Source organism: Arachis hypogaea, chromosome 10 (genome assembly GCF_003086295.3).
Source record: "Arachis hypogaea cultivar Tifrunner chromosome 10, arahy.Tifrunner.gnm2.J5K5, whole genome shotgun sequence".
Classification (NCBI taxonomy): Eukaryota; Viridiplantae; Streptophyta; class Magnoliopsida; order Fabales; family Fabaceae; genus Arachis; species Arachis hypogaea.
In genome coordinates, this window is record NC_092045.1 from 55,144,709 (window position 1) to 55,167,318 (window position 22,610).

The following is a 22,610-nucleotide window of genomic DNA, read 5'->3' on the forward strand; positions in this document are numbered from 1 at the left end:
TCCCTGCACTCGAAATGGAATTTCTGGAGCTACAGAACTTCGATTGACGCGCTCTCAATGGCTTTGGAAAGTAGACATCCAGAGCTTTCCAGCAATATATAATAGTCCATACTTTATTTGGAAATTGACGACGTAACTTGGCGTTGAACGCCAAGTACATGCTGCTGTCTGGAGTTAAACGCCAGAAAAACGTCATGATCCGGAGTTGAACGCCCAAAACACGTTATAACTTGGAGTTCAACTCCAAGAAAAGCCTCAGCTCGTGGATAGATCAAGCTCAGCCTAGACATACACCAAGTGGGCCCCGGAAGTGAATTTATGCATCAAATACTTACTCATGTAAACCCTAGTAGCTAGTCTGGTATAAATAGGATAAGTTACTATTGTATTAGACATCTTTGGTCTCAGTTTTGTTTTATTCTTCATCTTAGGAGGCTATTGATCACATTCAGGGGGCTGGCCATTCGGCCATGCCTGAACCATTCACTTATGTATTTTCAACGGTAGAGTTTCTACACACCATAGATTAAGGGTGTGGAGCTCTGCTGTACCTCAAGTTTCAATACAATTATTATTACTTTCTATTCAATTCTCTTCTATTCTTATTCCAAGATATACGTTATACTTAACTTTGATGAATGTGATGATCCGTGACACTCATCATCATTCTCAAGATTTTTGAAAAGAGAATTACCTAATCTGAGCAACAAGATGAACCGTCAGTTGTTCAAACTCAACGATCCCCGGCAACGGCGCCAAAAACTTGGTGGACGAAATTGTGATTCCTTTGTTATTGTATTTTGTAAAATTCATTGCTTTTTCAACTATGTGTGGACACAACTCCGTTCAACTTAACCAGCAAGTGTACTGGGTCATCCAAGTAATACCTTATGTGAGTAAGGGTCGATCCCACAGAGATTGTTGGTATGAAGCAAGCTATGGTCACCTTGTAAATCTCAGTTAGGCAGATTAAATGGTTATGGGGTTCGAAAATTAATAAGTAAATAGAAAATAAAATAAGATAGAAATACTTATGTAAAGCAATGGTAGGAATTTCAGATAGGTGTGTGGAGATGCTGTGCTCCTCTCGTATCTCTATTTTCTTATTACATTCATCCAATCCTTCCAACTCCCTTCCATGGCAAGCTGTATGTAGGGCATCACCGTTGTTAATGGCTACATCCCATCCTCTCAGTGAAAACGTTCCTATGCTCTGTCACAGCACGGCTAATCATCTGTCGGTTCTCAATCAGGTTAGAATAGAATCCCTTGATTCTTTTGCGTTTGTCATCACGCCCAGCCTTCAGGAGTTTGAAACTCGTCACAGTTATTCAATCCCAGAATCCTACTTGGAATACCATAGACAAGGTTTAGACTTTCCGGATCCTCATGAATGCCGCCATCTATCTAGCTTATACCACGAAGATTCTGTTGGGGAATCTAAGAGATATGCGCCCGGCCTAAGGTAGAACGGAAGTGGTTGTCAGTCACGCGCGTTCATAGGTGAGAATGATGATGAGTGTCACGGATCATCACATTCATCAAAGTTAAGTATAACGTATATCTTGGAATAAGAATAGAAGAGAATTGAATAGAAAGTAATAATAATTGTATTGAAACTTGAGGTACAGCAGAGCTCCACACCCTTAATCTATGGTGTGTAAAAACGCTACCGTTGAAAATACATAAGTGAATGGTTCAGGCATGGCCGAATGGCCAGCCCCCTGAATGTGATCAATAGCCTCCTAAGATGAAGAATAAAACAAAACTGAGACCAAAGATGTCTAATACAATAGTAACTTATCCTATTTATACTAGACTAGTTACTAGGGTTTACATGAGTAAGTAATTGATGCATAAATCCACTTCTGGGGCCCACTTGGTGTATGTTTGGGCTGAGCTTGATCTATCCACGAGCTGAGGCATTTATTGGAGTTGAACTCCAAGTTATAACGTGTTTTGGGTGTTCAACTCCGGATCATGACGTGTTTCTGGCGTTTAACTCCAGACAGCAGCATGTACTTGGCGTTCAACGCCAAGTTACGTCGTCAATTTCCGAATAAAGTATGGACTATTATATATTGCTGGAAAGCTCTGGATGTCTACTTTCCAACACTATTGAGAGCGTGCCATTTGGAGTTCTGTAGCTCCAGAAAATCTATTTCGAGTGCAGGGAGGTCAGATTCTAACAGCATCAGCAGTCCTTTTGTCAGCCTTTTTCAGAGTTTTGCTCAAGTCCCTCAATTTCAACCAGAAATTACCTGAAATCACAGAAAAACACACAAACTCATAGTAAAGTCCAGAAATGTGAATTTAACATAAAAACTAATGAAAACATCCCTAAAAGTAGCTTGAACTTACTAACAACTACCTAAAACAATGCCAAAAAGCGTATAAATTATCCGCTCATCACTACTCTTTGTGTGTGTTGCCGCTTCGTGTTTGGAGTCTCTGTACTTTGATCTCTCTTATTTTTGTAACTAATTTTGATTTTAATTTTGTTATTTTGTTGCTGTTAGTGGTGCTAATGTTGATGTTGTTGCAATTGTGTTTGTAGGATGAGTGATGGTAGTGGGGTTGGATAGGAAAGCGGCCGTGGACGTGAATGAAGGAGGTGTTGGTGAGGTGATTGTAGACAACCAATGAGAAAGAGAAAAGAAATAGAGGTTTGCGTGAGAAAGGATGGTGATGATAATGATGATGATGATGATGATGATGATGATAGGGGTGGTGAGGTGTTGGGATGGCAATATTGAAGGGTGCAACAATGGGGTTGGGGTGTCGGGTTTGGTGGAGTCGGGGATGGAAGATGAAACTATTGAGGTTGAAGGGTATTGTATTGGGAAAACTGGATTAGGAAATAGGAATAAATTTAAAAGGATAAAATTGGTAAAGAAAATATTAGATTAAAGTTAACTGTTAAAAAATTGACGGTAAGGCTAAAATTGAAGCTTTTTTAAACATTAAGGATAAAATTGAATTAAATTAAACGTTAGGGATATTTTTGAAGAATTTTCAAAATGTTAAAGAAAAAAAACATATTTTACTCTAGTTTTAATTTATATACCATTTTTTTAGAAAGTAAAAGTCTTTTTGAAAGCAAATCCAAAATTACTCCAAATATTATTTGATAGATAAGAGAATGGAAGGAAATAAAATAGAGAGGACAAATAGATTGATTAAAAAATATTCATTTATTTGTTTTGATAGAAAATATGAAATAAAGAAAAAACAAACGTAAACTAATTTAGAAATGAAAACTAAAATAGTGTTGTATGTGTATATGGGAAATAGGGATGTTGAACAATGAATATGGAAAAATTAGCTTCTCACACAGTGTGAGCTGCTGACACAACCCTCTCGCGCATCGTGAGATGCCTTAAAGTTGTTGCATGTCCTACTAACGGGATTGTTTGGACAAGGTTGTACCAACTAATTTGCATGTTCTGTAACAGGTTTTTTGCACGCTACAAAATGGCTTTGTGGTTGACACGTGTCTTACATGTAAAGCGTTGTTTAACTATTATAAAATATGGGTTGTTAAAGCGTTGAAGCTCAACAAGAGCCTCGTACCATTTTCAATGAGAGAGAAAGAGAAAGATAAGTTTCATCAAGAAGAATTGAAAAAATATTTAAATAAAAAGTAGTTATTATTGAAGTGCTAGAAGGGACTATTTTAAATTTATAGTTTATAATCGCTTGAGATGTTACCAAATCATAAGAACATATTTGTAGACATCTCAATAAATAGAATTTGTAAGTATTTAGTATGTATTATTTTTATATTTGATTGCTAAAATAACAAAAACTATTTGTGATAAATGACAAATTATTAGTATTGTTGTTATATTTGATGTTGTATTTAAATATTATTTTTAAATAAAAATAACAAAAAAATAAAAATATAAAAACTCATTTGATTCATACTGCTGATAATAAAGATAAAATTGAGAAATGAAACATTTTCTATCTTTTAAATAAAATAATGCATGTATTTTGTTATACTTTTTAAAAATGTGAAAATATAAGTCATGCAGTTTCAAGATTTAGGACATGGATGAAAGATGACACATCAAAAGAATTTATCGACCATATTTATTGTTTGAAACTGCACTATCCTACCAAAAACTAACATCAGATCTATATAAAATACTTATTACTCATGTTAAAATATGACTTTGTATGTTATGGTATAGCAAAGTTTGTAGTTTTGCAAATGACATATTGTAAAAAATAATAAAAGAAACATGATTTTTCCACAAAATTTTCACACCTTTATTTAGATATGTTATTATTTCATAATGTATTAATAAATTTACACAAACTTTTATTTTTTCTCTCAAAACTCATAAAATTTACTATCCAAATCAAAATTTCACACACGAAAATTGAAGAAGAAACATGTAGGATATAAATTTTTGAAAGAGAAATATATTGAAGAAGGTTGATCTACGAATGAGTCATTCACTCGTTGTTGTAATGAATTTATAGACAAAAACCTTAGTTTTTTTTTAATCTTTGTTAACCCCTTTAATAGTAAATTTAGTGTTATTTCGCCTGTTGCAAAAAATTGAAAAAGTCATGTCATGGTTTTCTCACAAACTGAGAGAAGACTGAAAAATATTTTTTCTTGTTCTTGCACCAGGTGAGTTACTATTTTTAAAATTAAAAAATATTACACATACATCTCTTTTTTTGCGAGAGCTTAAAAAAATAAAAAAGACAAATAAAATTTGAGACATTACACCTTTTAACATTCCATAATAATTTTTTTTAGTCGAAAACATAACAAATAAACAGAAATTAATTAATATATATAGGAAGGATCCTGTGATATGCATAAACATGGGAACAAGAAGTGTTTCGTGAACATACAATGTTAGTAAATCAGATCAACCAATTTGTTTTGTCACATTTAAAATAAAGAACAAATTGCACATTTAAATAAATTAGAAGTCAAATTATCCAAATACAATATTTTCAAAGTGATTACATTCTGGTCCTATAACCAATTTTTATAAACTGCTACAGTCGGAGAGTTTTCAAAATTTACACATAAACTACTGGAAGAGTGTCAAGATGATTTAAGGCGGTGAAACAGAGAGCTGATGTCCTTGGAAATCGAGTTAGTTTGTAATGCAAAGAGAGAGTGCAGAGAGAGTGAAATGAAACTTAATTAGCGTTATTGTTGTAACTTAAAACTTTTCTCTATATATTTGTGTTCTATTTATACTAGTTAAGACTACTAGCCTATGTTGTTACTTGTATTACTCATTTACTCTCCACACCCTCCAATACTCAACTCCTCTTGCTCCTCTTCTTCCTCCGTAGGGTCTTGAGAAAGATCTTGAATTTACAAGTTGAAACTGTGCCAAATTTACTTAGCCAATTGACATCAAAAACTGTTTTAATTTTTCTATTATATTCTCATGAGAAATTAGCAAATTTTCTACTTCACCAATAGTGAATAGCTCAGCTTTAGCTTGTACCAGTATTATACAACTAGAGAAATCTTTAGGTAAATCCTTACAAATAGCTTCTATATGATCTTCATTGGTAATTGAGTATCCAATTGCATCTAATTGATCCACAATCTTGATTTGAGACAAGTATTCTGTGATCTTGAGGTTCTTTTTCTTGATCATCTTTAATTGATTCCATATTTGTTTAATCTTGGTTTTGAAAATTTCAGCAAATTAAATTTGTAATTTCTGTTAGATTTCTAAGGCAGTAATATAGTGAGCAATCTGAATTTTAAATGTAGAATCAACAGAGACCATCAATCAAGAACAAATGCTGTAATCTTGTTGTATCCATTAAGTATATTTTATTGATATTTTTCAGTAGCTTGAGTTTCATATGAATCAAATTGAGAATGAACTTTGTCTTTTTGAAGATGATTTTCAAGATTGTAACCTATAATGGTAAAGAGTGTTTACTACTGCCACATGACATAATTGACTTCGTCGAGTTTATCCAAAATTAGGGAAAAGAAAGTTCTTCTGATTAATTTTAAATGCCATAGATCGACCATGCTCTTGATACCATGCATTCAAGATGAAATAGAAAGCTACTGCCTTTGAATTTGAGTTATTTTGTAATGCAAAGAAAGAGTAAATAGAAAATGAAATGAAGTTATATTAGCGTTATTGTTGTAACCTAAAACTTTTTTCTATATAACAGTATCTTATTTATATTAAAGGACAGAGATTTATATGAAAATTGATTTGCGGTCGGTTTATATAGATTGGTTATAAGAGAAAATGTAACTATTTTAAAATATTATATTTAGATAATTTTGACTTCTACTTTATTTAAATGTGTAGTTTATCCTAAAATAAATGTAGAATATTAATAATTAGACCATCTAATTTAGGTTTTTAATTAAAAAAGATAAAATAAAAAATTAAACTCTCCCATTTGTAACTTATAAATTTTTTAAAATCATATTTTTTGAAATTGGACCAACTGATTTTTTTCTTTTCAAAATTTTTAATCACAAAAAAATATAAAATTACACTATGCAATTTGTTTAATTATAATTAAAAAAACAAACCTCATATCAAAGAAAAAAAATTTAAAGCTGACAATATTATTGGATTACACACGTTTGCAATCCATAATAAAAAAAATTAACCATAAATAAAACATATGAATTTTTTTTATGCTAGCATAAAGCTATACCAAGAAAAAACCTTGCACCTAAAGTTGTTAAAATAAGTTAAATTTGTTGAATGAGCCTGTTTATTGGTTCAAATAGGTAAATTTTTATTTCTAAAATTAGACTTATTTAAATTTTGGATTAAATAAATTGAGTTCAATTAATTGAAAAAATAACTAGTTAAATTAGTTAAATTGTGAGCTAAACCAGCTCATTTAAAATTTTTATATTTCTATAAATATATTAGCATTTTTTTATTAATATTTTTTTTATTCGACTCGAAAATCCGAGTGAAAAAAATTATTTGTTTAAAATTTTTTACCAAAAATAATTTTGTTTAAATATATTTTTAAAGAAACAAAACAATCCATTTAACCCGTTGAATCAACTATAAAGATCCGAATTAAAAATTTATGGTTCATAAATAAAATAAATTTTAATGAACCAATAGTCCAATACCATATAACTCATAGGCATACGCAAACTAAATCTAAATAGCCACGTGTTTAATAAGCATGCTTGCATGAGTAAATCATGTTATCATATATTATTATAAAAGTTAAAAACTTTGATGTGATGAACTTTTTTTATTTTTTATTATGACAATTAGTTTTTTACTTTTTTTTCTTCTCTTTTTTTCATTTTCGTTTTTTTTAAAGGATAAATAGGTCTTGTCCTTTTAAGACGCGGACATTTCCATCCTTTAAAATTGAAAAATATATTTCGATCCCTCACTATATAAATTTTGTGACAATTAAATTCTTCCGTAAAATTAATGCTCGAAATGATAACGAAGATTGCTGAGATGGAGAGGTGGAGAGTGCTGAAGTGGAGGGGTAGAGAGTGATGTATACATTATGGTTGCTGAAGTAGATAGAGAACAAATTGTTGAAGAACAAATTGGTCCTTAATGACCAAAACAACGCCGTATGCATCCCACTTTTATGCCCATCATCTCAGATCTCTTTTTCTTCTTCTTCTTGCATGGCAGTTTCATCGCGCCCTTTCTTCCTCTCTCTTCTCACAGAAGAAGAGCCTTACAAGCAACGAATCCCTCAACCCATTGACTCAACTGAATCTTTCTAATTAAAATACTTCACTGAACTTTCCCATTTTTTCCGGAACGAGAAGAAGATTCTCATGCTACCTTTTTCATTAATTTAAAAGGTATAATTACTACTATTGTTATTAATTTATTGTTTTTCGTGCTAAATTTTTCTACTATTTAAAGCTTTTAATAGCAGCTAAGATAGTTTCTTTTGCTAGAAATATAATAGAGTTAAATTAAATATGTATGCAGTTAAAGTTGAAATCTTTATATGATGATTATAAAAATTTTTGTTGAATTTCTACTGAGTTCACTTGCTATGGCTTGTTAGTGCAGATTTAAATTTTTGGATATGAAATTTTTTTGTTATAGTTCCACACCATGCTGCCAAGTGGTGTAGACAAAGTGGAAATTGATTGAAAAGAACTTTAATTCACGCCAATCAAGATTTCCAAACTTTGTAAATCATGAAATTTCTTGTTCTAACACCATATTCAGAAGTGATTCCATGAGATTTCATCATAGGTCACTAAGTGTTCCAGAAGAGTCTAAAAGATTAGAGTTTCATAGTTTATATTGGAACTTCTGATGGCTATGTGATTGGTAGTGAAGATGAAATTGCAAGAATTGATGAACATGCTGCTTCTAAGATTCTAGTTCTAGGGTTACTAGATGGTTCAAATGGTAAATTTAGTGTTTCTATAAGTAGTTGTTTCTGGCAATGGAAATCTAAATTTAATGTACACTATGAGAAAGCTGGTTGTGAAAACATTGGTTTACCAAATATTTTTTTTCTTCCTGATTTTGGTGTTGGTTCTTTTCATTATGAGAAACAGCTTAAAGATTTGGAGCGTGATAATAAAGTTCCGCAATATCATTTGCTTCAATCATCGTTTGCTGCCATGGAAAAGAGGTCTGGGATGATGGGCATGAAAGTGGAGATGCATACAGTATCGTTTTGGTCATTAAAGACCAATTTATCCTCCAATAATTTGTTTTCCATCCACTTCACCAACCGTAACGGACACATCACTCTCCACCTCTCCACCTCAATAATTTTCGTTACCGTTTCGAGCACCAATTCTACGGAAAGATTTAATTGTCACGAAATTTACATAATGAAAAATCAAAATGTATTTTCAATCTTGATGAACGAAAATATCCGCATTTTAAAAAGTTTGGGACTTATTTATTCTTTACCCTTTTTTTTTATTTTTCTGTTCTTAACCAAATAAAGCGTGAGTGATTAAAGAAAACAAAAGTTTGCCGGCCTAATGCCTTGTAAACAGAAAAATAATAAAATAATAAAATTAATTTTAAACGTTGATGTGTTTACACGTTTAATAAACAAGAGGATAACATTCTTTAAAAATTATCAAATACTAAATAAAATAAAATATTATAAATTTTAATTTTTTTATTTAAAAAATATAGTACTCGTAGTCCCAGGCTCCCAGCTTCACAGCGAGTGTTTAAAGAGTAACCTATCTGAGAAGAGATTGATCAATTCCTCACGTTGTGTAATTTTGTTCTTTTCTGTTTATATTTTATTTATTTTATCTATACCTATCATTCAACGGTAGCGAGTCTAGTGCTGAGTTCTCACTCGTCACTCATTCCCAGGCAAGTAGTCGTAAAAAACAACACTCAAAAATTGTATATTCAGTATTTCATCTTTCGTTGTAGCCAAATCACAGCACCGAACAACGGTAATGGAGATCAAACCTGGCTTATCGGCGCTCGTCACCGGAGGTGCCTCTGGAATCGGTAACTCATGCGTCTTTTCCTCTCTTGTTTGACTTTCTTTTATTTGTGTTGTGCTCTTATTGCTGTGGAATTTGCGTGGTGGAATTGAAGATAAGCTTCAACCGAAGAACTGTGATTTTTAGCTGTGGAATTTTGATATTTGATAATTCCTTGTGTTAATCAATGAATCCTATGTTCTTCAATTGATGAATTGATCTTATTAGACTAGTGGAAGCATGGTAACTTTCTCTATTATTTGGATTAATTTAATTTAATTTAGTTAACCATTTTTGTTTAGGAGATAGCGGTGACTGTGTGCTTGATTCGAAATCTTTATTTATTTATTTATTTTTATAGCATCTATGATTTCCTTGTGATGTTGTAGTCTGATTGTATTGTATTTGTTTTATACAGGCAAAGGTCTAGTCCTAGCTCTTGCAGAGAAGGGTGTATTTATTACAATTGTCGATTACTCTGAAGAAAGGGGAAAAGAAGTTGCTTCCCTTGTTGAGAAAATCCACACCAAGTTTCACTCTAAGTTAGAGTTTCCATCAGTCATGTTCATGAAATGCGATGTCAGTAACTCAAGTAAGTGGACTTAGTGTCAATTATGAAGAAAATACAGCTGGACTTCGACAAGCTCCACAATTCTAGAAGTTCGAATTGTTTGCTTGTTTTCCTTCTTTTGTCTCTTAGTTTCAGAGTATATCTTGTTTGTTAATTGATCACCTGCAGATGTTCAATCTCTAAACCTCGCTATTCTGATGCCCAAATTCATAAGTCTGATGCCTTGTGATCTTGTCTCCGGTCTTCCATTTCTAATTTAACATGATATAGTTCATAGTTCTAGAGATTTGCATGGAAGAAAGTAAACAATTGAAGTTTCATAATATATAGAATGCATCTTGTCTTGTTCCAACTATCATGATTGAACTTGTAGATAAAGGGATGTGCTGTTTTAGTCTGTAGACCATTGTACTAATTCAGAACCATCAACAGGGGATCTAGCTGCAGCATTTGAGAAGCATTTTTTGACATATGGCGGACTAGACATTTGTATCACCTCCGCAGGGATTGGTAATCCTGTACCATTCAGTAAGGATCAAACAGATGGCACTCGTAGTTGGAGACACACTATTAATGTCAACCTGATTGCTGTTATTGACAGCACTCGTCTTGCGGTAAGCTAACAGTAGGATGTGGTTATCCTAATAAGAAATTAGCCTTCATTCTTAGCCTGGAGAAACTATTGAATTTGCTCATTTGAAATCACGGTATCTATTACATACATTTATTCACCCTTTTATGTTTAGACTAATGTAAAAACCATTGGTTGCCACTTGCCAGTGACATTTATTATCTATATTTTAATAGATTAAAACCATGGAAGCTGCAAAAAGGCCTGGTGTGATTATCAATTTGGGTTCTGCTTCTGGTCTTTATCCAATGTACGCCGATCCTATCTATTCTGGCTCCAAAGGTTTGTTAATTACCTACTTTAATTTGGGGAATACTGATTGAAAATTTTCTGCTGAGAAATAATAAGCATGGCGCAAACAAGTAAACGGTTTGCTAAAACTTAAAAAAGTGAAACTGTTATTTACAAGCATTCATTTGAATGGATTGGGCTTGAAGTGGGGGTAGGACAAATTCTCCAATTCTACTTTCTTTTGTTATTCACCACTGTTTTCTTACAGAGCACATTGTTTCCTATAACAATCATAGCTCCCCAATTCTACTCCCCCCCCCCCCCCCAAAAATTATTGACACAGTTTTTGCTTACAGAGCATATTGTTTGGCTATGACAATAATGCTAAGATAGATAGGTAAATAAACAAATAACAAATAAATAAAATAACAAATAAATGAATAACTAAATAAAAATGACTGACTAGCAATTGTGTAATGGACTTACTATAGCTTCCTAACTCATTAGATTATGCTTCTGCAGGTGGTGTTGTTATGTTTTCTAGATCACTTCGTCTATACAAACGTCAGGGAATTCGAATCAATGTTCTTTCTCCTGAGGTAGGAGTTGTATTTCAAGGATAGATATCTTTTGTTATATTATTAATCTTTAATATTATGTTGAAATTGATTACAATCATTTAGTTTTTCCCCAATGCTATGAAGTCAACTACTGTCTTTCTTTAGTTTATACTTTGTTTATATACTGATTTTCAAAGGAAGATTTTTGTAATAATCTATAACAATTTACTGAAAATTTTATGCAGTTTGTTGAAACTGAGATGGGTTTAAAGATTGATCCCGATTTTATCCGTCTTATGGGGGGATTTGTACCTATGCAAATGGTTGTAAAAGGTATGTATACATTTCCTTGCTGTATAAGGAGGCTTGGCCAAATGAGGTTGGGGTTCTGCTTGTACCATGTAGCTTGCCAAATCACAATGCTTTCTACTTTATATAGTGACTACTAAAGAAGCTTCATATTATGCGTATGTCCTAAATTAGTTTAAGATGCTAAGCTGAACCTTGCATCATCGCTTCATTGATTGAAAATGTAAACTGAGTTGTTGATTATGATTCTGTTAATCTTTAATACACATTGTGACAATGTTAATGATCACTGAGTATTTTAAACGTACGATAAAATTGACATGAAAGTATTTTGACCTTTGAAGGTGCTTTTGAGCTCATTACGGATGAGGATAAAGCTGGTCATTGCCTATGGATTACAAATCGTCGAGGTATGGAGTACTGGCCAACCCCAGCAGAAGAAGCAAAGTACTTGGCACGCTCCTCACGTTTGAGGAGAAGATCTGATTTCAAAGCACCAGCAATTACACTTCCTGAGAGTTTTGAAAAAATGTGTGCATCTGAACACTCTTTCTCTGTGTTCACTTTGTATTTATTGCTGTATATGGGTGTGATTTTTTTCTCCAAAATTTCTGATCTATTGACTGTTTGTTCTCATAACTTTTCAATTGAATTATGTTTTATTTATTGGCCTTTGATAGCTGCTTACCCTTTGCAGAGTTGTTCACACCTTAACTCACGACTTTCGGAAAGCTACCAGAATAGTGAGGACACCACTGAGATTACCAGTCAAACCAAATCATGTTCTTGTGAAGATAATTTCTGCTGGTGTAAATGCTAGTGATGTAAGTTGCTAAATTTTCTGAGAGGTTCGTGCGTGCATATTATCGAGTCTTTTGTTTCTTTTTTTTTTTTCTGTTCTTCATTAATACTAGAGATAGCCTCAATTGTGGGAAATAGATAAAACTTGTTTTGTTTGTTAACTAATTGACCAGAAGAATCAATCAGTTACTCAATAGATAAATGTTCAAGTCAGAAAACAGCATGACTTATACATCTCATCTTATATACTCATTACTCGAACATTCTGTATACAAGGAACATCATAGTTTTGTAAGAAAACCATCTTTTCTATTTACCCTTGAGAGAAAAATGCATTCTCAATTTGATTATTAAAAAGGTCAATTTCATCAGTTGAGTCAATATATATATATATATATATATATCAGATCCCTCCTTGAATGTGAGGTGTCGTTGAGCATTCATAAAGCTCATGTACAATGTAAAATGTGTAGAGTAGGATTATATTGTACATGAGCTTTATGAATGCTCGGCACCTCGCATTCAACGAGGGATTTGATTGAGATGGTTTAAAATTCATTGGATTCAGTTTACAGAGTTAAAACTTTTGGTGACCAAGATGAGTAAGCATGAATCATTTAGGGCCCATAAATGTGTCTTCCTCTTTAAACTTTGTAGAAAATATGCTAATTGTACATATGAAATATATAAGACAGTTTTTAAACTTCTACTATTTACTTGTATAAATTATTAGTTAAAGAGCAAGACTGTCTTCAGAATCTGTTATTATGACAAAGAAGACAATATATTAATAACTGAACCTGTCAGATGAATTTGGAGACTTCAACTTACAAATTGTTTGCTTAAAGGGACCCAATGGTCAATATAGCATCATCTCTCATGCTTTTAATATTTGATTATAACTCAGGCATGACAGGACTGCTCAAGATAAACAAGTGTTATTTGTCTCTAGAATGAAAACAATTAGGATGTAATATTAATTTCAGATGGATGTGGTCATGTATAAAACTAATGAAGTCTCGCGAGATCAGTTCCTCTCTTTTTATTATTTATTAATACACAGTTGCGACCCACATTATCTCTGAATCTTTCACTTGTGATATCCTTATTAATTTAGAACGTGTTTATGTCAAGAATTCTAACAAGAATCAGTAATGATAGGTAAATTTTAGCTCAGGCAGGTATTTCGGTGGCAAAACCAGTGATGTTGCTTCTCGTCTTCCATTTGATGCTGGATTTGAGGTATAGATATACCCCCAGGAGTAAACTTCTTGATATTAAATCTACCACGGGATGCAGTATACCACTACTCTCATCTGTACTTACTGTTTGTGATATATCTAGGCTGTAGGAATAATTGCAGCAGTTGGGGATTCTGTCAGTGACTTGAAAGTTGGAATGCCTTGTGGGTTCATGACTTTTGGAGGTTATGCTGAATTCATAATGGTGAGAACCAGTTAACATATTCTCAGAGTCTTACTTTCATATTTATGGTGTAGTTGTTGGAGTTCTATCTACCACTTATTTAATAAATAATATGTTGTGATTTTTGAATATGAACCTGATGTGGCTAAGTGTTGATTTGTCCTGTTGCTTTTGATAGATTCCTGCAAAGCATGCGCTTCCGGTGGTAAGACCAGATCCAGAAGTTGTTGCAATGCTTACATCAGGATTAACAGCTTCAATTGCTCTAGAAAAGGTTGACTAATATAAGATTATCTCCTTGCTTCAGAACTATCTGAATTTGCTATATGTGAAACTCTATCTCATGTATCGATGTAACAGAAGAATTTTTTTTTTGTTTTGCAACCATTTTCCTTACACGAGTGGTTATTATTTTTTTTAAAATATCTTTGTACATACTGCATAGGCAGGGCAAATGGAATCTGGAAAAGTGGTGCTTGTTACTGCTGCAGCAGGTGGAACAGGGCAATTTGCTGTTCAGGTGCATAAATCCCATGCTCTTTCTCAACCTTATGCATGCGTATATGTTTCTAGGAAATACTTGTTTAAACCAATTCCATACTGCTGCTTATTCTGTAGTGTGGTAAGTAGAAGCTGGACAGACTAACATAATGCTTCTAGATAAATTCAACATACTATTATCATCTTTGTTTATCTTATCCATATACCATGTAAAATATTTACTGGTTATACTATTTTTGTCCATACAAATCCCTTTGCTTGACCAAGTAATGATTTGGTTTATTTCTGCAGCTTGCTAAATTAGCTGGAAACACAGTGGTTGCAACTTGTGGAGGTGCAGCAAAGGCTAAGCTTCTGAAAGAATTGGGCGTTGATAGAGTCATCGACTATCATAGTGAAGATATAAAATCTGTATATTTCATAACCCCCTAATTCTTGTTAGGGTATGATAAGTGAATGATCCTATTTACAGAAACGAACCACTTGCAACACTATTAGCTATTCAGTTGTTTGATGGCTTCTTATAAGTGAATAAGTCCTCCTTGTGTCATGGATAGTAATTCTAATTTTACTGTGTGGAGATTTTAACATTTTTGGCATATTAAAAGAATTCAAAGTTCAAACATGCGTAAATCTAGACACTAGACCAGCACAAACTGAAATTGACATATGCACATCATGACATTATCTTGCAAATTGCTTCCTGTTAACCGGTTGATTTGTGCTTACTTTTTCAGGTCCTAATGAAAGAGTTCCCGAAAGGTATTGACATCATCTATGAGTCCGTTGGTGGTGACATGTTAAACTTGTGTTTGCAAGCTTTGGCAGTCCATGGGAGACTCATTATTATTGGCATGATTTCTCAGGTAAACCCCTCCCCCCCCTTTCTTTTCTGTTCTCTTCTTCTCCCTTCCTCCCCCTTTTCATTTCATGATTTATTAAACAGAAGGACTAACAAAAGTTTCTTTGTATCTATGAACACTTGGAAACTCTACAAAGAAACTTTTGTTACTCACTTAGTCCTACTCTCAAGTTCTTGGATTTGAAAACTTTATACTAAATCATGCAGTGCTTCGAAATTGACTTGTACCATATATTTTATCTTTTATCTTTTATCCTCTATTCTAATGTAAACTGAACTATAGTCGTTGTGTGATTCACCTTGTATGGAACATGGAATTCTATTCACCTTGTACCATATATTTTATCTTTTATCTTTTTTACCTATCTGAATGAATAAGAATGATTTAATAATACTGTGTTTCCATTTCACTCAGTATCAAGGAGAAAAAGGTTGGACGCCATCAAACTACCCTGGACTGTGTGACAGGCTCTTGGCAAAGAGCCAAACAGTGGTATGTAGCAATAGAAGAGTGCCGCACTTGTTGGCTGCTATTAATTATTGTTGTTTATTATTTTTAATTTTCTTATCTCACTTTATTTGTGAAACACACGAGATTTAATGAAGTTCATAGATTGACCTCCTATAAGATTTATACAATAATACACCGAATACCCTTATTTTGTAAAATATCAAATATAACTCTATACATCCCTGTAAATATAACACTCCTCCGATACGAAGTTTGATGTATTTATATGTTTCCTAAGTTGTTCATCTTATGGTTATACATAATTCCCATTTTTAGGCTGGCTTTTTCCTGGTGCAATATAGTCACTTGTGGCAGGAACATCTTGATAAGCTATTTAATTTCTACTCTAAGGGAAATTTGAAGGTAATTTTTGTTATACCTTTTTATATATGAATTTAATTTTGATGCATTGTTAGTGTAAAACAGTTTTATACGTGCATCCAATTATGTAATGTTACGTCACAAAGAAATAATTACCTTTTACATTGACCGCGTGAACAGTCATCCAAAAAAACGGATGTGATTGGACAATTGTGTAAAATATTTTACATTGTTAGTGCATTAAACTCTTCACATATATAACATTATTTCATCTTGGATTTTCTAGTTACCCTTCCAGCAAGAGATGCTTAACTTTTCTGATTTTTTTCACATAGGTTTCTATTGATCCAAAGAGATTTCTAGGCGTGCATTCTGTTGTAGATGCTGTGGAGTATCTCCACTCAGGCAAAAGTGTTGGGAAGGTATTTATTTACTTTATTAAGAAACTTTTTTTTTCCTATTCTATAACATTCTAACGATACAAGTTATCTAGGTGGTTGTGTGTGTGGACCCAACCTTCCAGAAGCAAGTGGCCAAATTATGAGTACACATTTTAAGTGACGTCTCTCATAGTAGGGATATTCAGCAGTTTTCAATGCATAAAGGAGAGCTCGAGTTTGCAGCTCCTGTTAACATTATAGTGGAATGTTATTGAAATAGTTCAAATAAAAAAGATTTTGGTGATTACAGTTTTCACTGTTTACTATTTTTCGAGTCAATTACAATGTTAAAGATGGAATGTTACTAATGATGTGACATATATGACAAGTTTAAAGTGCTCTAAATGAATTGATGTATAAGAACTTTAGAAGACTAAATGGGTCTTAAAGTAATTTTTTTTTGAATGACTGTTTTTTGGAAGGTCGATTGATCAAATTTGCCTGTTAAATACAAGTCGTTTTAATACCAAATATATATATAAAAGTTGCTTGTCAATTATATATATATATTTTTTAATTTTTATCATATTTTTAAATTATTCGTAAACTTATTTGTCATTTGTATTTTTTTATGCATCACTTTGTATCATAGCAAAATTATTAAGAGCATTATAAAAAATATTTTATTAAAGATTATTGAAAAAATAATTTTTTTCACATATTTTATATATTGAAAGCATAAAATTTTTTATAAATTTTTTTATTAAAATGTTATTTTATCATACCGGTGGTGCTTATAGTGCTATCTAAATATCTCATATGAATATTAAAATGACGAGATGTAATGGGGGAAGATCAAGATTAAATAAGCCCCTATAGCTCAGTGGTAGAGCGTCAGTCTTGTAAACTGAAGGTCTGTAGTTCGATCCTGCATGGGGGCATACTTTTAACAATGGTTGTCTCATTTAAACATATTGTATTTCCACTCTTTTCAAAAGTAACAATTATACTTTTTTTTTTAAGTTTTAGGCATCGAATAGATGAACTTAAAGATCTTATTTTATTAAAAACATAAAAAAATTAAAATTTTTAATATATTTATTTTATATTTATTAAATAAAAATTTTTAAAATTCACTATTAATAATAAACTTATCATATAAACAGATGTTAGATTATTTTATCGTTGTCTCATTTAAACATAAATTTAGCTCAAATTATTTTTTTAAATATAAAAAATTTAAATTTGTAATATATTTATTTTATATTTATTAAATAAAAATATTTAAAACTTTTTATTAATAGTAAAATTATAAAAAAATTATTGTATTTCCACTCTTTTCAAAAGTAATAATTATACTTTTTTTTGAGATCTTAGACATAGAATAGATAAATTTAAAGATCTTATTTTATTAAAAACATAAAAAATTTAAATTTTTAATATATTTATTTTATATTTATTAGATAAAAATTTTTAAAATTCACTATTAATAATAAACTTATCATAAACAGATGTTAGTTAAATTTTTTAAATAATTATTATATTTTCTCTCCTAAAAAATAACAATTATACTTTCCCTTTGAGATTCTAGACATCATATCTTTGACGGATAATGATGACTCTGATGAATGCGTAGCAGAATTGAAGGAGTTTTTTACAGTGGGGAAAATATTTTCTGGACCTTGAAGGAGCAGGTAATAAAAATAATTAATACAACATATAGGAGTCGGTTTACAAATAATAAAAGGTTCATAAATAAACTTTCATTAACATGTGGGGCAAATTTGATTATAGGATTAAATTGGGTTGGGGTCGAGAATGGAGAATTTTAACCCAGGCAGAGCTTCAATTGCCCTCCCAAAAATTGTCGACCAAGAAGATCTCCGGCAACAAACGGGCATTTCCGGTGAATTCCATCACCAAGATTTGAAACGATCAAATTCAGAGATTGAAACTTGATGAAGTCCTGCTCACAGATTCTACAGAAGATCATGAAGAAAGGATTCCTATCTTCTGATCTCCATGTTCCCATCAACCCTAATCCTAATCAAGAAAGGATTCATCTGATTCCCATTAATCACCTCAATCCCATGATCCCACTCTCAATACTCCTCTTTCTTCATCAAAAACCCTAATATTCGCATCATCAACTCCTCTCCCTTCATGAACTCCGTCCTTGTCCTTCAGAACCTTCGCGTATTCAGTCTTGGCTTGAATCCTTTTAATTCCTATTGCGTCGCTCATCACTCTGCTAATTTTCCCCCTTATACGTCTATTACTGCTCTGATTTCTGGTAGTTTTTCCATTTTTCGTTCGTTTAATATGTAAACACGTAAAAAAAACAAGGTTTTGTTGTCTGTTCCCTGCTGTTTCCTGCGGAAACAAAGAATAGTCGTTTTGGGGATTTGTATTCTAGGGTTTTTTTATTGGATCGTCGTTTTTATTTTGGGGTGTCGTTTTTGGGTGTTGTATTGAGAAGAGATGCTGGAGGCGCAGCCAGTGTTGTTCAGGAGAAGCCCGTCGAGGAGGCGCATGCTGAGGCCTGGCGTTGGTACCGACGATAGAGGTGGGACTTCTCTTCATGTTAAAGGTGATTTCAAACTGGTGAGTTTCTTCAGTTTCATCAATCCCTCTTTTATGTTGTTGTTGTTGTTGTTGCAGAATCCTTCTTTTAAGCGGCAGGCACTACTTGGCAACTTGAACTACAACAATGCCGCATCCTATAAATCTAATGGGGGTAAAACTCCTTTCATTTTTTGTGCATTTATCAGTTGAATGGGTTAGGCTTATTTTATATAGCATTGTAATCATTTTCTTACCATATATACTAATTTGTTACTGTGATCAAATGGACAGGAATTGGCTCCAGCAGTTCAAGTAGTGATTCCTTGTCGTTCAGTGGTACTAAATTTGCTCCTAGCTGTTATTTGGTTTGTTCTTGAGACAATCTGTTAGCAGGGAAACTTAAAATTTACTCTTATTTTAATCTTTGCAGATTCAGATTCAGCGAGTTCCTCAAGGAGTCATTCTGAAGCATGGCCAATGTGCGGTGCACTGCAGAAGAAAATGATTTGCTTCAAGGCTTCTTTTGAGTGTGCGGCTTCAATTCATGGACTAGGTGTGTGCTTTTGATTCTCTTTTTATCTCCTTTTCGCTGCAATGCTTTAATTTTCTGCAGATGAAATGTTGGCTAAATTTGTGATTGCATTGTTATTTCAGATAGTGTTGCTGTGAACATGGTTTGCTGTTTCATATTGGATGAATTTTTTGTGGCAGGACAACTGCTAGAAGAGGTTTGTGGTGTGCATTATTAATCACAGACTTTCTTCCATTGCAGCAGGTATTTCTAGTTCTTTCAATTGTAAATTGATCTTTATAGAAGCTGCTACTACCATCTTTAAATTTTTATTACTCTTTACAGGCCTTACCAAATGTTCCACCAGCAATGCTGATGCCGTTAATTGCGGAAGTGAGATTTTGTCAAATCTTACGGTAGGAACACCATGGAAGACAGTTGCCAAAGTAAGGAACACTTTTGGCATCGATTCACAATTTTGTTATTTCATTAAGTGCACTAAAAAATTGGAAAACACAAAATCCGATTGTATGGTGTGTGATTAATAGTAAAGGTGAAGCTTTTGCGATTGAGAAATTCTAAGAAAAGTGTGATTTGAATGGCTACCGGAAGATTTGAAGTGGGTTCGACTCAGCAGTGTTAGTGGCGGCAGTGACGGAGGCGATGAGATATTGAATAGGAAAATTTTTTTATATTGTTTGCGAACCATGGAAACAATGGAAGAATGCCTAACAATGGAAGAAAGCCTTGATGATGTCCTCAATTCAACGGGATCTAGGTTCGTGATGGGCATAATCGCCGGATCCCCTCTCACTCCTTCTAGTCCCGTTACATCTCTCAAACCCATATCGCTACTGCTTACCACGCTGTCCGCCTCAATGCACCTCTCGTCGGGGCAAGGTTGCCACCTGGTGTGTCCTCTACAGTGCTTTCCACGACGCTTATATTCTGTGTTTTATTTCTAAATATTATAAATAATTAATTATTATTGTTATTATCATTATATGAAATTATTTTAATATTTACTTCTAGTAGGAGTTAGAAAGACAGTATCCTATGGTTGGTGTAATGTTGGATGATTATTTGGAGAGTTTTTAGTCATAGTCTGAATGCTCCACAATTCTCATGGATTTTTTTCTTTGACAAATTTTTTTATTATTTTTGTGAAAACAAAGAAAATACTTTCTTCATTTCATCAATAGTTTTTATATTTTATTTACTTTACAATTATAAGATATTTTGATAAGAAATATAGTGTGTGTTTATTTTGTTGGACACCAAATTGATATATATGTTTTTACTAACCACATATCGGTTAATAAAAATATGTTTTGTTACCTAAATATACAAAATATTAATAATATCTTCTGTTGAAAATAAAAATAAAGGCCAAATATAAATTTATATCCAATAAGTCCAAACACAAATAAATTATTTTTTTATTGTTAAAATTTTTTATGGCCCAACATTCACTTAACCCACTAAAACATTTTTTTCAAAAAAAAAAAATTCAAATCAGTCATTATATTATTGGTTCAACCAGACTACAATATACTAGTTTACAATTAGTGTAAGTATTGGACACATATAATATTATAGAAAACTTATATCTAGAATGAATCTGAATTACACATTTAGAATATTTTTACTTGGTCCATCAAGATCTAGAAGATACTTTCCCCACCAAAGACGGGGGCGGATTCGGTGTGCCGAACCGCTTTAGCACACCAGTGCACATGATGTTTATGTTTGGCTGATTGGTGCGCCATTTGAGGATGGCCGTCGGATCTCTCTGTTTTTTTAATCCAATGGTACAGATTACTCTTTCTCTCTCCTCCTATGATTGGTTAGTAGTGTAGGTGTGTCAGAGGGATTAGTTTGCAAATTTAACTTTGTAGGTGGTTATTTTTGTTACAATTAAAAATTAGTTGGGTTTATGTAGAATTAGTTTACATGTTTTAAGAACTAAATTAATGACTGTTTAGTGAGTCTGTTTATTATTAAAACCCGGACTTTGCCCGGAACAAATATTATTACGTTGAAATAAAATATTGGTGATTATCAATTAATATTAAATTAGTTTTAATTTCTAAAATTTTTTGTGTATAAAACTTATATTTACCGTCCATAAGACTATAATATCAAATACTTTTAAAGGAAAAAAAAATCTTATTATGTTTTTTTAGTTTTTACATACTAAAATAATTTTATTATATTTTTCTATATTAGTAGATTATAGGGTCGGAATCGAACCCGTCCCCGATGTATATTTTGATTTAAAATCGTCCTTAACGTGTTTTTTTCGTATTAAAATCGTCCTTTTTAATTTTTATTCCTAAATTACCCTTCCTTTTTAATAATAATAAAAAAAAAAACACACACACAGAGTCCCCACCGCACCGCACCCCTCCCCTCCCCCATCCCCACCCTCACCCTCACCCTCACCCTCACCCTCACCCTCCCCTTCCCTTCCCTTCCCTTCCCTTCCCTTCCCTTCCCGTCTCCCCCTTCCCACCACCATCCACCCCCCACCCCACCTCACCCCCGGTAACACACACACACACAGTCCCCACCCCACCCCTCCCCTCCCCTCGGTCTCCCTTTCCCCCCTCCCCCACCCCCCCGTCTCCCCTTCCCACCCCCACCCCCGTCTCTCCTTCCCGCCACCCCCACCCCACCCCCGGTCTCCTCCTCCCCGTCTCCCCTTTCTGCCACCCCCACCCCTACCCCACCCTCGGTCTCCCCTTCCCCCCTCCCCCACCCCCGGTCTCCCCTTTCCACCACCATCCACCCCCACCCTCACAACCACAACCACAACCACCACAAACCACCAACCACCACCACCAAGACCACCACCAAGAAAGCAGGAAACAACACCACAACCACAACCACAACCACCACCAACCACCACCACCACCAAACAGAAACAGAAACAACACCAAACAGAAACAAAAAACAAAAAAGCAGAAACAAGGCGTGA

General features: G+C 33.2%; 2 protein-coding genes, 1 non-coding gene and 1 pseudogene across 9 annotated transcripts; all 4 read left to right on the top strand.

Moving 5' to 3' along the window:
* The first annotated feature begins 2,682 nt into the window (after positions 1–2,682).
* Positions 2,683–9,055, top strand: LOC112717564 (uncharacterized; annotated as a pseudogene).
* Positions 9,056–9,129: 74 nt separating this feature from the next.
* LOC112715617 (uncharacterized) lies at positions 9,130–16,992 on the top strand. Its single transcript, XM_025767387.3, has 18 exons — positions 9,130–9,476; positions 9,870–10,043; positions 10,455–10,636; positions 10,830–10,935; positions 11,407–11,483; positions 11,690–11,777; positions 12,098–12,284; positions 12,451–12,577; positions 13,716–13,796; positions 13,899–14,000; positions 14,158–14,253; positions 14,425–14,499; positions 14,772–14,891; positions 15,218–15,346; positions 15,758–15,835; positions 16,130–16,216; positions 16,510–16,596; positions 16,668–16,992. Exons 1-18 carry the CDS (start codon positions 9,422–9,424, stop codon positions 16,716–16,718), a joined length of 1,902 nt encoding a protein of 633 aa, XP_025623172.1. The 5' UTR covers positions 9,130–9,421; the 3' UTR covers positions 16,719–16,992.
* A 431-nt stretch (positions 16,993–17,423) lies between these two features.
* Positions 17,424–17,495, top strand: TRNAT-UGU (transfer RNA threonine (anticodon UGU)). Its single transcript has one exon. It is a non-coding gene; the product is annotated as a tRNA-Thr (tRNA).
* Positions 17,496–18,133: 638 nt separating this feature from the next.
* On the top strand, positions 18,134–20,750 carry LOC112715618 (uncharacterized). 7 transcript variants are annotated; one of them, XR_011866633.1, is made up of 7 exons: positions 18,137–18,248; positions 18,349–19,120; positions 19,216–19,291; positions 19,411–19,455; positions 19,550–19,672; positions 19,774–19,894; positions 19,976–20,750. XR_011866633.1 is itself a non-coding variant. In XM_072204861.1 (7 exons), exons 2-6 carry the CDS (start codon positions 19,136–19,138, stop codon positions 19,866–19,868), a joined length of 348 nt encoding a protein of 115 aa, XP_072060962.1. In that variant the 5' UTR covers positions 18,138–18,248; positions 18,349–19,135; the 3' UTR covers positions 19,869–19,894; positions 19,976–20,750. The 7 variants fall into 7 exon arrangements, 5 of the variants coding, with proteins under 5 accessions (XP_025623174.1, XP_072060962.1, XP_025623173.1 ...); XM_072204861.1 differs by having other exon boundaries at positions 18,138–18,248; positions 18,349–19,144; XM_025767389.3 differs by having other exon boundaries at positions 18,134–18,248; positions 18,349–19,291.
* Positions 20,751–22,610: the final 1,860 nt, after the last annotated feature.

What these genes read in the sequence shown, in the direction of transcription:
- LOC112715617 (XM_025767387.3), top strand. Translation starts at nt 9,422, where the DNA reads ATGGAGATCAAACCTGGCTTATCGGCGCTCGTCACCGGAGGTGCCTCT. An exon ending in CTGGTGTAAATGCTAGTGAT is followed by an intron (nt 12,578 to 13,715) that starts GTAAGTTGCTAA and finishes CAGTAATGATAG; the next exon opens with GTAAATTTTAGCTCAGGCAG. An exon ending in TGGCAAAGAGCCAAACAGTG is followed by an intron (nt 15,836 to 16,129) that starts GTATGTAGCAAT and finishes TCCCATTTTTAG; the next exon opens with GCTGGCTTTTTCCTGGTGCA.
- LOC112715618 (XM_025767389.3), top strand. Translation starts at nt 19,036, where the DNA reads ATGCTGGAGGCGCAGCCAGTGTTGTTCAGGAGAAGCCCGTCGAGGAGG. An exon ending in ATCCTATAAATCTAATGGGG is followed by an intron (nt 19,292 to 19,410) that starts GTAAAACTCCTT and finishes TCAAATGGACAG; the next exon opens with GAATTGGCTCCAGCAGTTCA. An exon ending in GGCTTCAATTCATGGACTAG is followed by an intron (nt 19,673 to 19,773) that starts GTGTGTGCTTTT and finishes TTGTTATTTCAG; the next exon opens with ATAGTGTTGCTGTGAACATG.